At 34.4% G+C, this 15,856-nt stretch overlaps 1 protein-coding gene across 2 annotated transcripts in view; it reads left to right on the forward strand.

Moving 5' to 3' along the window:
* The window catches only part of faf1 (Fas (TNFRSF6) associated factor 1), a 98,341-nt gene that overhangs the window by 68,597 nt on the left and 13,888 nt on the right, over positions 1-15,856 (forward strand). For both annotated transcript variants that reach the window (XM_051117132.1, XM_051117133.1), the window contains exons 14-17: positions 2,917-3,053; positions 4,588-4,676; positions 11,296-11,376; positions 13,346-13,423. In XM_051117132.1, coding sequence (XP_050973089.1) covers positions 2,917-3,053; positions 4,588-4,676; positions 11,296-11,376; positions 13,346-13,423 — 385 coding nt within the window. The remainder of the gene's footprint in view (positions 1-2,916; positions 3,054-4,587; positions 4,677-11,295; positions 11,377-13,345; positions 13,424-15,856) is intronic.

The raw sequence follows: 15,856 nt of genomic DNA on the forward strand, positions 1-15,856 counted from the left end.
CATTTTAGGCTTAATATTATGAAATGTGTATTGTACACAAGTAGTACTCCAAATAAAATTTAATTATGGTTTTTATCAGTAATTCTGAGTGATATGAAGTATTTGAAGTATAAAAGTATTTTAAATATACAGTCAAACCAAAGTTTATTCAGACACCTTCAACATTTCTCACATTATCACAGTTTATTCGCTATAGTTTAGAAAATGGTAGTAAAATATGACAAGAACTTTGAGTTAAACTGTGTCAGAACAAATTCATCTTGATAATGTCAGATAACTTTGATAGAAAGGTATGTAATGCATTACAATCAAACAAAAATTCAGACAACTGTTAGTATGACAATGTTTACACGACTGTCAACATGTTGTTAAACAGTTACCAAGCGATGCTTAATTTTGTTCAGTCTGTGATGTAAAAGTTCAAATTAGCAATTAGAGAAAAAACACTTAAGCAAAACATAGTCAGGTCAAAGTGTCTGAATAATTTTTGTTCACAAATTATCAATTTTACTGGTAGTTCACTGTAAGAATTTTTGGGTATAATATGTCACAGTTTACTTTATTTTGTTATACTCACTTACATAAATGAACTATAGCGTCCTGCACCCAGCAAAAAAAAAAAAAAAAAAAAACACAAATTATATCTGGTGTCTGTATAATTTTTGGTTTGACTGTATTACTTTTTAATAGAGAGAAGACAGTGTACAAATCTATTTTTGGTATGATGTAAACAACAGAAGTATTTAAAAACTCTGAATTCTGTTGTTTGTTGTTGATGTGCAATAGTGTCATTGAAGATCAATGCATAGTTTTAGTATCATGATCATTGTGATCGAGAAACTGTTTTCTCAGGGAAACAGTCATAGAGCAGTGCACGCCCTGTGGCCTCAGCAGATGGTCTGATACTGTGCCACACCTCTGTCGGTTCAGGCAGTGGGGAAGTATTACGGTTCACACACTCAAGAGTGTGTGACTTGAGCGAGGGTTGAGAAGGGGACGAGAGCTTGTCACTCCAATTACAAAGCCGTCCTTGACGAGACGCTTGAAACACCTGGTGTTACTAACTAGAAAATCAAAAATAACTCCCCTGAGGTCCTTTGAAAACTCTTAACATTCTTCAAGATTTCTTTACGCATCACTGATGTGACAATGAACTGCCAACTGCAATGCCTGATGGGACCTCTGGAAACACAAGTGTTATTTGTATGATGTTTAATTTTTTTTGGCAGTGAAACAGCTCAGTGGAATCTAGTCATCTGTAATACTACACTACAAGTTACACAGAAGCCTGTTGTCTTCTTAGTTAACCGTGTAGCACTCTATTTTTAGTATGCTAAGTTTATAAAATAGAGCTTAACAATAAAATTGAACTGAGTTGTCACATTGAGGCCTTGGTGAGCACACCACTATGTTTCAGAGAATTTTTGTGTATTTGAACCCTTTCCAACAATGACAGTATGGTTTTGAGATCCGTCTTTTTACACTGAGGACAACTGAGAAACTCATATGCAACTATTACAAAAGGTTCAAACACTCACTGATGCTTCAGAAGGAAACAAAATGCATTAAGAGCCAGGGGTTGAAAACTTTTGGAACTTGAAGAGTAAGGTAAATTTAACTTATTTTGTCTTCTGGGGAACATGTAACTATCTTTTGTAGCGTCTGAAGGGCAGTACTAAATGAAAAAATGTGATATTTAGGCAAAATAAGAAAAAAGTACACATCCTCATTCCGTTGAAAACTTTTGAAAAAATTTTAAATTGAACCTAATCTTCAAGTTCCAAAAGTTTTCAACCCTAGCTCTTAATGCATTGTTTTTCTTTCTGAAGCATCAGTGAGTGTTTGAACCTTCTGTAAAAGTTGCATATGAGTTCCTCAGTTGTCCTCAGTGTGAAAAGATGGATCTCAAAATCATACAGTCACTGTTGGAAAGGGTTCAAATACACAAAAATGCTGAAAAACCAAAGAATCTGTGGCACCTGAGGGACTTTTCCAAAGAACAGCGGGCAGTTTAACTGTTTAGGACAAACAAGGGACTCATGAACAGCTGTCACTAAACGAAAAAAACACAGCTGTGAATCATTCAGGTAACAACATAGTATTAAGAATCAACTGTATGTAAACTTTTGAACAGAGTCATTTTTATAAATTCAACTTATTTTCTCTTGTGCACTATATTCAAGCATTGTTTATGTGAAATATCTTATTCAGGTCGGTACTAAATAAAAACTAACATGCATTTTGCATGATTCCTCTTATTTTGAAAAAATAATTAACATTTTGCAGATTCTGCAAGGTGTATGTAAACTTTTGACTTCAGCTGTACCTAGAGTCCAAGAAGTGCTCACTCATCTCCTCTGATGCAACTTTTTCATAGTTCTCTGATAATAGGGTGAAATTAGATGTGAAAAAATCTCCAATTTTTCTTTTCTTCCCTCCCACGCTGGTCATGGCCCCTCACTCTAGTGTGTTCCATCTCTCCTCTATTTTACTTTCCAGTTATTAAAGCCGATGTTATTAAAAGAAGAGAAGCTAATCTATATTTGCATTCGCTCTATAGCAATTCATTAATATTATGACATTTACTGCGAGCTCTCTGAGTCTGCCTGCTACCCTTTTCCTTCAGCGAAACGTTAATTTAAAGTTCTGTCTTTGTAATGGAATAAGAAATCCTCTCTGCCCTATCAAATTCGGTGCGGCGGGAGCGGAATACTAATTCAGACCGGGGGAGTGTTTGGAGAAGGACCATCCTCTGAGCGGAGAGCAGAATTGGTTTTAAAGTCTGTTAATATGATGAGCTGTGTACTCTTATTAAGCTCAGTGATTGTTCAGGGAAGTTTCACTGGCTGTCTGTCCACTGTCCACTTAAATTACTGACTCTCTCTCTTTCTTTCTTCTCTCTCACTCTCTTTCTAGACTACTCACGATGTGCACAAGGCACTTTGGCAGTGTTGTTGCACAGACCATTCGGACGTACAAGACTGACCAGTTCCCATTACTTTTAATTGTCATGGGCAAACGGACATCAAATGAAGTTTTAAATGTCATTCAAGGTAAAATATACATCTAAATGAACTGCAAATAAAATAGTTTAGCAGACCTTACGTAATGCCTATCTGATCAAAACTGCATAACATTTGTAATTAATTTAATGTACTTAGTGTTACCAAAAAGTTTGAGACCAGATAGATTTATATGATTTATATAAGATTTATACATGATTCATATTATTTCATTATGTGTTAAATATGTGTACACTTCCAGTCAAAAGTTTTTGAACAGTAAGATTTTTAATGTTTTCAAGTCTTTTCTTCTCACCAAGCCTGTATTTATTTGACCCAAAGTACAGCAAAAACAGTAAAATCATGACATATTTTTACTATTTAAAGTAACTGTTTTCTATTTGAATATATTTTATAATGTAATTTATTCCTGTGATTTCAAAGCTACATTTTTAGCATCATTACTCCAGTCACATGATCCTTCAGAAATCATAGTAATATTCTGATTTGCTTCTCAGAAAACATTTATTATAATTATGTTGAAGACATAAGAATTTTTTCTAGTTTCTTTTGATGAATAGAAAGTTCAGAAGAACAGCATATATCTGAAATTAAAATCTTTATCATTACTTTTAATCAATTTAAAGCATCTTTGCTAAATAAAAGTATAAATTTCTATCATCCCCCCATAAAATGTTTTCTAATAGAAAACAGTTATTTAAATAGTAAAAATATTTTAAAAAGGTTACTGTTTTTGCTGTACTTTGGATCAAATAAGTGCAGGCTTGATGACCAGAAGAGACTTCTTTTAAAAAAAACATAAACAATCTTACTGTTCAAAATATTGTTTATTTTTGTTTATTATAATATATATTTTTTTTTATTTATTTGTATTATATTAGTGTATTTTTGTTCATATATATATATATATATATATATATATAATGAATTAATAATATTAAACAATAATAAATATGAATTATTAAATATTTACATACATCATTATATGCATAATTATTTATATATATATATATATATATATATATAATTATATACATAATTATATACATAATTACTTTATTATATTAGTGTATTTTTGTACACTTCATATATATATATATATATATATATATATAATGAATTAATAATATTAAACAATAATAAATATGAATTATTAAATATTTACATACATCATTATATGCATAATTTAATATATATATACATAATTACTTTATTATATTAGTGTATTTTTGTACACTTCATATATGTATGTGTGTGTGTATATACATATATTAATAATATTAAACAATAAGAAATATTAATTATTAAGTATTTACATAAATCATTATTTAATTTTACAATAATGCATAATTACTTTGTTAATAAAAACAAAAATATTTCATTAACTATTAAATTGGCAAACAAGAAACTGCATTTCCTGTATTTGTCTTGTATCTCTTTTTAGCATTAGTTTGTGTTCATAATAATTTCAAACATTTTGAGATGCATAGTAAAAGTATGACAAACCTCAAAATTTGTTGTCTGCTACAGTCTGATTGTTGTCTATGTTCTGTTTGTGATGAAGGCAACACAACAGTGGATGAACTTATGATGAGACTCATGGGAGCCATGGAGATCTTCACAGCACAACAGCAAGAAGACATCAAAGATGAGGTGAGATCAAAGATGAGCTCTCTTCATAGGCAGCATTATAAGGCCACATTGGCGCACACCAAAAGCAAAAATAGGCAACTTAATTATTCCGCCGTTTGGCCAAATCTAAGATAGCGCTGCATGGCATCTTTTGTGGGGAAATCAATCCCACAATGTATTGTGACAATATAAACATTCTGCAATGCACGCTATTTGTAACCAGACACTTTATTAGGCAGATTCAAAGTCTTATTTTTAGGCCACAAAAAGGGGCATGTTGGGGCAGATGACCACTCATTGTCTGACTCATATGAGTCGGCCCATCACACAGGGGTAAGAATAGACACTCCGCCTGCGTCTGGGTTTCAGACAAAACGTGGAAGAAAAAGCACAATTGTGTAATGTAAGCTTGCGGTGGCCTGTGCTTGTGAAGCCGACACAAAGCTGGCAGGATGCGATTTTGGTGTGTCATGTCTGCATGCGGTATGTGATTGTTGAAATCAATGCTAGGTCTGCAAACAAACGTGCTTACAAAGAGCTGAAATGAGATGTGTCCATCTGTTCAAATGAATTGAAAACGTTTTTAAGTAGCATATCTGAAAGGTTATCCCTAGAAGTGGCAACCTTCAAGAGGACATTAACTTCCTGCCTAATTAAAAACACTAATTATTAATGTTTTTGTTACATGTCATGACAGGTCTGTCCACACTTCCTTGCGTTGAGCTAATTAGTCATCTTTCTTCACCTGTGTGTGTTAATGTGAACGTCTGTGGTTAGCTGGGAAATATTCAGACAGCAAACACAGGTTACTGTCCCCCTGAGGCACATTGGCTCGATGATTTGATAAGTCATGACATTTATTGCCTCGTCCCAGCATTCTCTGTTCTGTTCGCACCCCTGCGTGGGATGCTTTGAATTATCGATCACGAAAAGCAACAGAAAATATTCATGCCATGTCATAATTGTCATAGTCCTTGCCATTGTATTAGTATGAGAACGACACTTCTTCTAGACTCCAGGTGATTTGTTCAGTCTTGTTCTGCTATTAGGGCTGGTTTCCCGGACGCGGTTAATAAGTTTCGTTAAAAACGTTATTTTTCGATTTGTATCTGTTCCATTAGATCCATTAGGCTGTGAAATTTCTGCTTCCCTCAGTCAGAGCGCTTGAATAACTCTGACACGTTGATGGATTTCAGCTGGAAGCGTCTTGGTGGTTTGCTCCTCGTGGCAATTAATGGCTGTAATCTGTTTGGCTGTGAAGAAAATGTGATGTGAACGGACACAAACAGGGAGAAGGGGTTAGTGAGGTGCCAGAGGAAACGCAGAGGAGATATTTTGCACTTTATGTAGTTCACACATTTGGCCCTTAGCTGGAGAGTGAAGCAACAAGATTTTCATTCATTTTCTGTTCACTGAACGGAAACAGTTTTGGGGTGGAAATGAAAGATGTAGTTTACTCAAAAATGTAGAACTGTGATATTTATTCTTTAGGGATCTTTATCAATACACAATTCAATTCAATTTTGGTTAATTTCATCTTGATTTCGTGTTAATTTGATTTCAGTTATATTTAAACTATACTATTGAGTTTTAAATGATTAATTCAAAGGTCTTGCTCAGAAAGATAAACTGTTCAAAAGAGTAATTTTTCATGAATTAGACTACGCTGTTTGTGCTGAATATTTTTGTTTCAGAAAAAAACAGACATTTGTTTGTGAGTTGGACTGAACTAGTTGCGTTGACTGTTTTTGATTCAACAAAAAGAATCGATTCAAAAGTAATTTCTTCATTAATTAAACCCTGTTTGCTTTGAATTTATTTGAGTCAACGACATCAAAAAGGGTTTCATTCATGATCAGGCATCATACAAGGTGCTTAAAGTACTTCAGTTTGACTTTTTGAAATTTAAGGCCTATAAACCCTTGAAAATGGCAATATTCCTAAAGAGGTACTTGAAAAGCGCATGAAATACTGAAAGACAATGTATCCAAGAGTGTTTAAGTGTTTAATTTTCTCTATAAACGCATATAGTAGTACTAACAGTGTCATGTAGAACATGGCTGAAGATGTGAAAAGAGGAACAGATGAACCAAATTAAGTCATTTACGCTGGAACCGATCCGACTGATTCAAACTCATGAGTTTGATCATTCATTATAAGTGATTCACTAGCAAAAACCAGATCAAATTAAAAGAGTCATTCATTTTCAAATTTCAGCATGGCTTGTAATGATTTTAAAAGCACGCAGTGATGAGTGAAATGGAGTTTTTCGAAACTCTGAATCAGTTAAACCGTAGCGTCGCAAAATGATTCACTATTTCGAAGATGAATTTCACTAAATATTGTGAATCATTTGTTTCAGATTGGGACTTCATCTCGCATATCGTGAATCATTTGATTTAGATCGGGACTTCGGAGCGGGTTACGCAAATCATTTAACTTAGATCGGGCCTCAAATTATATATCGTGAATCATTTGATTTAGATCAGGACTTTGTGTATTGCAAATCATTTAATTTATATCAAAACAGGTTTGTGAATCATTCCATGAATTGAATGATTCAGATCAAATGATTCACGATTCGTGATTTGAAGTCCCAATCTAAATCAAATAATTTGCAATACGTGAATTTCCGATCTGAATCAAATAATTTGCGATACGCGATTTGAAGTCCTGATCTAAGTCAAATGATTTGCGAATCATTATTCTGATTGGGAGCGTTGATCTTAAATCTTTTGCTTTAGATCAGAACTTCGGAGCGCGGATCATGAATTGTTTAATTCATATCAGGACTTTGGTGTGGGTTTGCGAATCATTTGCGTATGGCAAATCTTTTTTTCAGATGAGGACTTCTGAGCGGTTTCGTGAATCTTTTTATCCGTTTCTTATTTCTTAAACAGTAAAAAACAGCAAACTATTAAGGCAGTACAGTTATAAGAACAAAACAAAGAAAAATATATGCAAATACAAATTAACCGTGGATTTACTATAGTAAAAGTGTAGTAAACGTTGTAATCCTTTAGTAATAATATTTGCACGTGCTTCACTTTATTTTTGCCATTTTGTTTTATTAGTTTTTTGTTTTTGTTTTTAGAAATTGAAAGAGAAGACAATGTTTGATAAAAGAGATCCTGAGTAACAGTGCTTGAAAAGTCTTTAAAAGTTCTGGAATTTCATTTTACAGTATCTGTACTGACTGTTTTTTGATTCAGTAAGAATCAAAGAGTTATTTCTTCATTAAACACTTTGCTTTAAATGTTTTGTTGAGTCAACAACAACAAAAAGAGCTTAATTTGTTTGTGTTTTAACTACATGTGTTGTGCTTAATGTTGATTCAGCAACAAAAAAAAAACTGTTTCATCAGACTATAAATGTTTCTGAATGGTCAAAGTATTGTATCATTGACTTATTTAAAGCAATAGTTTACCCAAAAATAAAAATTCTGTCATTAATTACTCACCATCATGCCGTTCCAAAACCGTAAGACCTTCATTCATCTTTGGTATGAATCGCATCAAATTAAGATATTTTTGATTAAATCCGAGAGCTTTCTGACCCTGCATAGACAGCAACGCAACGATCAAGGCCCAAAAAGTTAGTAAGGACATTGTTAAAATAGTCCATGTTATCACTGCGTTGCTGTCTATGCAGGGTCAGAAAGCTCTTGGATTTCATCAAAAATGTCTTAATTTGTGTTTTGAAGATGAACAACATGAGGGTGAGTAATTAATGACAGAATTCTCAATTTTGGGTGAACTATGGTTGAAGTGAAGATAGGTGAACTGCTGGTGATTACAGCTCATTTCAAATCTTGGGTGTGACGCTTCAATCCAAAGCCTTTGTTAACCTTGTGTTTGTACACAAATGAGTGAGCCACCTTAGAAATGTGTGGGAGTGTTTGAAAGCATTTGTTGTTGTGCCACCACTAACAGCCTGCCATTTGAGGCAGTTTAGGTTTGCCCTTTAAAGTCCTTAACTGAAATGTCCCTGTGTGTGTGTCGTCCCTACCCCTTACAGTCAGGTGACTCATAGTGACCTGTGTGTGTCTGTCCGTCTGTGTGGGCTCCTTACATATACTGTCTGGATCAACAGGCAAACCCAGACAGCACACACTCATTCGCCAAGATCACACCAGCATTCCTCTGTGTGTCTAAGTGACATGACCTGAGGTTGTGCAGTCAGGGGTGAAATAGTTATACGCTTGCTCCATTAGCTCTAGTACAGGTCATGGCACTGACTCACTGTATGTAGAGTGTAATAGAGAGAAAAAAACATGGGAGAAAGCTTTCACACTCTTTGCTCACCCTGTTTAATTATTTTCATCTTAGCCTTTATCTTTTTCTTTTGTTGTATTCACAGGATGCATAATAAATAATATTAATTATTATTAAATAATTAATTTGTTTATTTATTTATCTGTTTGTCTAGTTTCATTTTATTTTGTTTTTATACGTAGGCATGCCATAATAATTTTATTTTATTTTATTATTTAGGATATTTGCAATTTATTTGAAGTTAGGATAATGATCTGTAATACCTGCTGGAAAAATAGCTACTTATTTTGTCATTATAAGTTTACTTTTGCCATTTCACAAACTTTGTAAGATGTGAGAGGCCATTGCATTTTTAACGTCTTTATTTAATTTAATTTTATTTAATTTTATTTAATTTTATTTAATTTTATTTAATTTAATTTAATTTAATTTAATTTAATTTTATTTTATTTTATTTTATTTTATTATTTAGGATATTTGCAATTTATTTAAAGTTAGGATAATGATCTGTAATGCCTGCTGGAAAAAAATAGCTACTTATTCTGTCATTATAAGTTTACTTTCGCCATTTCACAAATTTTGTAAGATGTGAGAGGCCATTACATTTTTAACATTTTTATTTTATTTTATTGTATTTTATTTTATTTTATTTTATTTTATTTTATTTTTTATTTTGTTTTATTTTACTTTGTTTTATTTTATTTTATTTTATTTTATTTTATTTTATTTTATTTTATTTTATTTTATTTTATTTTATTTTATTTTATTTTATTTTATGCTTAGGATATTTGCAGTTTTATTTGAAGTTAGGATAATGATCTGTAATACCTGCTAAAAAATTTAGCTACTTATTCTGTCATTATAAATTTACTTTCGCCATTTCACAAACTTAGTAAGATGTGAGAGGCCATTACATTTTTAACATGATTGTTTTGTTTTGTTTTGTTTTGTTTTGTTTTGTTTTTGGTTTATTTAGCTTTGCTTAGGATATTCACAGTTTTATTTGCAGTTAGGATAATGATCTGTAATACCTGCTGTAAGCATAGCTACTTGTGCCATAATAAGTTTGTTTTCACCATTTCATGGACCCAGTAAGATGTGAGAGGCCATTACATTTTTAACCTTGATTAAGATATTTTTATTGACATGCATTGTATCTAACAGCACTTATCTATGGCAAATTCATTGTAAAACATGGCCTCTCATGACTAATTGCTTTATTATAACACTGGCTTTTGAAAGTCCTTTTGAAAGATTTTGCCTCATATGAGCTGTTCTTCAAAAGCACAATGTGTTTGGAAAAGTCGGTATATATTTGTTCTTATTTCCAGCCCTCAGATAAAAGATCCAGTTGTTTGTAATCCCGATTCACCTGAATTGTTTCAGTGTTCTGACTTTACCAATAGAGACCCACAGACTCTTCCTATACCACAACATGGTTTTCACACACTCTTTTACAGCTTGTTTGAATAGAATTTGAGGATGTATCTCTCCTTTGATCAGCCTCTGTGCTCTATCCCTCCTTTCTCTCCTCTATCCTTCCTTTTCTTCTCCTCTGCTCTGTGTAGTCACAACTCTTTCACATTTCCACACAAAGTCCAGCCAGGAGAAAAGACCCTTAGTCTTAAAAGCGGCCGCAGACAATCGCACGAGCCTGACTGCACAAAAGCAACAGTAGTTATTCACAGTCTTCAGTCTCAGCAGGTAGACCTGCAGCTGGGTCTTAACAAACAGGATCCACACACACACACACACACACTCACAATAATAAAAGAACCCGTCCATTGTATGTAGAGGAACTCCATGCATTCACTTCTATAAGATACTCTTTCAGTCGTCCCCAGTTAGTGTGTCCGACAATACAATAGTATTCAGTATGTGGCCATTACTGCTGACAATGACGAGGAACCATCTTATACGTCAAAGATTCAGTGGGATTGTTATCTGGAGAGACATGCTCTTATTGGATAGCTGGTATAGGATGTAGATAATAAAAATAAATCTAAGACCACTAGAAAAATGCATTTTAATGCATTAGTAAATTACAAACAAATTAGTTCTCATGGTGAGTGTCTACTTGCTTTTCCAATTAGTAACCTAAAAATAGCACAAAATCTTATTCATACAGCTCCAAAAATAAATCCAATTTATCAAATTCTGACTCTGGTGTTTACTTACTTATTTAAACATTTTAATTATTATTATTATTTCTGTCTTAAATGTATGAAAATAAATTTTTGTTTATATCCAGTTTTGGAAAATTGTAAATATTAATAGTCATATTCATTTCAGAAATGAAACATTGTTTTTCTGGTTTTAGATGATTTAGTTGATTAGTTAATGACATGAAGTTTTTTTCCCCTCAGGATGAGCGTGAAGCCAGAGAAATGGTCAAGAGAGAACAGGATGAAGCTTACCGTTTGTCTCTGGAGGCTGACCGTAAAAAGGTTTGGCAAGATATTAAATGTTCTGTTTCTGCTCTGATTATTTGTTCTTTTAATTATTATTATTATTATTATTATTATTATTTTTAAATTGATATATTCATTTTAATTCAAAGGAGTAGTTCACTTCCAGAATAAAAATTTCCTGATAATTTACTCACCCCCGTGTCATCCAAGATGTTCATGTCTTTCTTTCATCAGTCGAAAAGAAATGAAAGTTTTTGAGGAAAACTTCAGGATTTTTCTCCATGTAGTGCACTTCAATGGTAGTCAACGGATTGAAGGTCCAAATTAGTGTTCATTTCGTTAACGAAATCTTTGACGGAAAATGTTCGTGCACTAGCTTTTTTTCTCATGACTAGAACAAGATGAAGACAAGACGAAAATAAGGTCAATAAATGATAACTATAACTATATCAACATGCATTTCATTGACGAAAAAAGACGAGACTAAAATGTATTCAAAAAACAAAAACTTTACCAAAATCTTTTTAGTTTTGTCAAAAAAAAAAGAGAGACAGAGTATTGTTTGGACTGTGGTTGCCAGATATCAAGAGTTAAAATCCCCGAATCAGAGCTTCTCTGTTACAAGGATATATTTTGTGCCCGGTGCTTTTGTTATTTTTTGCAATCTGGCAACCATGCGCAGAAGCACATATTATTATATTAATATTACTATTAGGAATTTCACTGTTATAATATTTTATGCATATTATAATATGCATAAGTCTTTGATATTAATTGATATAATAAATAGCCTATAATAAATCAGTACATTAGATGAGGTAAAAAAAAAAAAAAAAAAAAAAAAAACCCTTGTGTATAAGTCGACATTCTATTGCTTTACGATTACTGTTGAAAGTGCAATACCTGAAATGTAAAAGTAAATTTATCAAATGACAACAATCTTCACGATTATAATTTTGAGCAAAAATATATATTTTTTAATCATTATACTGCATGATGAAAATTGGACAAAGATTTCATTGACTAAAACTTGACTAAAATACTTTTGGTTTTCATTGACTAAAACTACACTATGCTGACACTTTTAGTTGACTAAAATAAAATAGGATAGGGTTGACTAAATATGATTAAAAGCTAACAAGGACATTTAACACGGGACTAAGACTAACATTGAAAATAGTTGACAAAATTAACACTAGTCCAAACTGCAGTTTCAGTTCAGCTTCAATTCAGCTTCAGTCTTTTTCTAAAAAAAAAAAAAAAAGTAATGTGCTTTTAACCACAAATGCTCATCTAGTTCGACCTCAAGCATTCCGTAATCATGCACATGTAACTGTGTAGAAGTACTGACCCAAAGCAAACATGCAAAGAAAGTCAAACACCCTTTACAAAAAAAGGTAAAACAATGATTTCAGGTGATTTTTAAGTTGGAGGAGAAAATGAGATCGAGTATTTTGACCACCCTACCTTTTTTTAACCAAAGTACAGAAACGAAGAACTAACCTTGCTTGACCTTTCCAACATCATTATATAATGCATAAAGTCACAGACATGCATCGCAGAGCTAGTGCAAGATGAGCATTTGTGGTTAAAAACTATATAAATTAGTTTTTTTTTTTTTTTTTTTTTTTTTTTTTTAAGAAAATGACAGATCGTTTCGCTAGATAAGACACATATTCCTCCAACCCATTTAAAACTGCACTGAAACTGCAATTTGCACCTTCAACCCGTTGATCCCCCTTGGAGTCAAATAGATGGAGAAAAATCCTGGAATGTTTTCCTCAAAAACTTTCATTTTCTTTTTGTTTGAAGAAAGAAAGACATGAACATCTTGGATGACATGGGAGTGGGTAAATTATCAGGAAATTTTATTTTGAAAGTGAACTAATCTTTTAAGATGTATAATTAATTAAAACATATAATTAATTTACGTAATTGTGTAAAATATAATTTTTGTTGCTAGTTAATTTGACGATTTTTTATTTCATTTTTATTTATTTTTTAGAGAGAAGCGCAAGAGCGAGAAGAGGCAGAGCAAGTCCGTCAGGAGCGAATCAGGAAAGAGCAGGAGGAGGAACGAGAGGTGAGTTTTATTTTAAGTTTCACCGGTTTGGTGACTGTTTCAATAACACGGTTTATATGACGAGCGCAAAGGATGGTGAAAAGAAGAAAATCTGAGAATGACCCTAAATAATCACCTTAGAAGCAGCACGATAACAGGCTGTAATCATGATCCTTCCTTGTAAAAGAACTGGAGTTCACTGAAATGTACTAGTTTCCTTGTTTTATTCTACGTAGAGCTCAGGAAAACTTTGTTTGTTTGCCAAATATGACTGATTTCCTGCATTATGTTACTATTACTCTGCGTTGCCAATTAGTTCCAGTTATTTGGTTCAAAATAGCCATTAATGCTTTTGAAAACATCTTAAATCTTTAAAACCAATGTTTCTCATCCATTGAAGCAGAAAAAATGAACTCAAAAATGACAGTTTCACTCACGTGTCACTTAATTGGGATTTCATGCATCATAAGATGACAAATAGCAGTGACAGTCATGAAGCTTCTTGTCCTGTCGCAACCACTCTCATCAAGCACACAGTTGACATTGTTACACAAATCACATACATATTTGCGATCCGCCCGCGTACTCCTCCAGTGTTTGCGCTATCGCCCAGTATACGAGCTGTACAAAACGACAGGTGCACGTCAAAAGCACTGACACTCTCACAAAGACGACATCAAAAAGTGTCACGGAAAGTTAAATCTCACCTGTAGATGTAGGAGTAAGCAAATATACCCGTTCCCTATCAGCTGATCAGCAGAATACAATACCACCGTATTAACATTCAAATGTATTACAGATGGTGCGGTCTAGCGCTCTTTTGCAGCACAAAGTGTACTTGTTCATTTAGTGTGCTTACAAGTTCAACACACGCTCTTTTTAATAAGATATTTGCTCACCAAAAACACAAAAAGCTGCCACTCCAGCGTCGCCAGATTATCGTCTGTTTATTCAGCAGCAAATACTAACCGGACCAGCTCAGGTGAAACAGCTATATGAGATAATTTGTCACTTTTAGGCTTCCACAAAAGCATATAATTAGTTCAATCTCCTATAGCCATAGCACCATTCATGTCAGGACGTGGTGTGTAGGCTACAGTATAGACCTTTAAACATACGATACCCTACAATAGCTCACTTTAGCTTTGTTTAATGCTCGTCTTGGACAAAGCTTTTAATATGAGGCATGTTATGGAGAGGTAAACACAAAGACGTCCTGGAGGTGAAGTAATTGTGTCAGATCTGTGTGTGTGTGTGTGTGTGTGAGCTGTTAACTCAGCAGCAATCTTGTGTTTTAATGAGAGCAGGGTTTAAAGTTGTTCACCTGCTGTCTGTAATGAACCCAAGGGGAGAAGAGGCTTGAAACATGCACACACACATAAACACACACGCACATTTACACTGATAAAATCACCTGCACTAAACTCCGTTTTTGCTTTTTTTCCTTTCCGAACTGAAACGTCACGCCTTTGGACGTGAATCTCCAAGCTGTGAAACGGGTGACATATCTTTGATTCCCGCACCTTAGAGGTCACCTGTTACGTTTTATGACATCGTTTGGAGTCGCACACAATCGTAATTAACCTTTTGCTCTTAAAGGGAAAGATTAGATTTAAATGCAGTATGTTCATATCTACGATTTTTGGCAGCTGTTACAGTTTGGCCGTATGTGTCGTGCGTGTATCTGCGTTTGTACCCGTGCGTCATTTTTGTGACATTGTGCGTGTGTAAACAAGGCGGTAAGATGCTCTCCACCTGGAGTCTATCCAAGCACGCGCGCACCCTCGCACACGCCCAAACCACAGCACCTCGGTGGGTCTGTGGCGACAATGGGCGCGCTGGAGGGAAACAATCAGCAGAAGTGTATAGAGAAGTAGAGAGGGGAAATGCTCTGTGATTTGGAGTCTTTTGTGACCCAGACAGCGCATGAAAGGCCGAGGGGGAGTGGTGATGTCATTATTCTCTGCCGTCAGGTGCTACACACACACTCTGTTTGTTTAGCGCAGTGAAAAGGATGCTCCTTAGTGCCCTTTGTGCGCAGGGACCAGGAAACACACAGACACGTACGTGCACACATGCATCCCGAGCAGGGCTGGGGAGAGACGCCGTTCGGCCCCCAGAGGGCTTTTTACACGCGGCCCCTACCTAAGGGAGCGGGGCCGGCACGCGCTCACACAAGCCACCTGCTGCTAATGAGCTACTGTTGTACACTTTGATGAAATATAATTGCATTATGGTGTGTAAATAAAGCCTGCGTGTTTTGTCACAGCATATGCTGCCCAGTGTCACAACAGGAACAACAAGCTGGAGTTGAAAAGCCCAGAGGACCGGCAGGTCGTGCTCCGTGTCACTAGAGACGGCGCTATTCCCTCACCTCTCCCTCTCGCTTTCGCTCTTGTTCTCTTTAAATGTGTATGCGACTTCTCACTGTTTCCCTCCCCATCCCTCTCTTTT

Source organism: Labeo rohita, chromosome 8 (genome assembly GCF_022985175.1).
Source record: "Labeo rohita strain BAU-BD-2019 chromosome 8, IGBB_LRoh.1.0, whole genome shotgun sequence".
In the NCBI taxonomy this organism is placed as follows: Eukaryota; Metazoa; Chordata; class Actinopteri; order Cypriniformes; family Cyprinidae; genus Labeo; species Labeo rohita.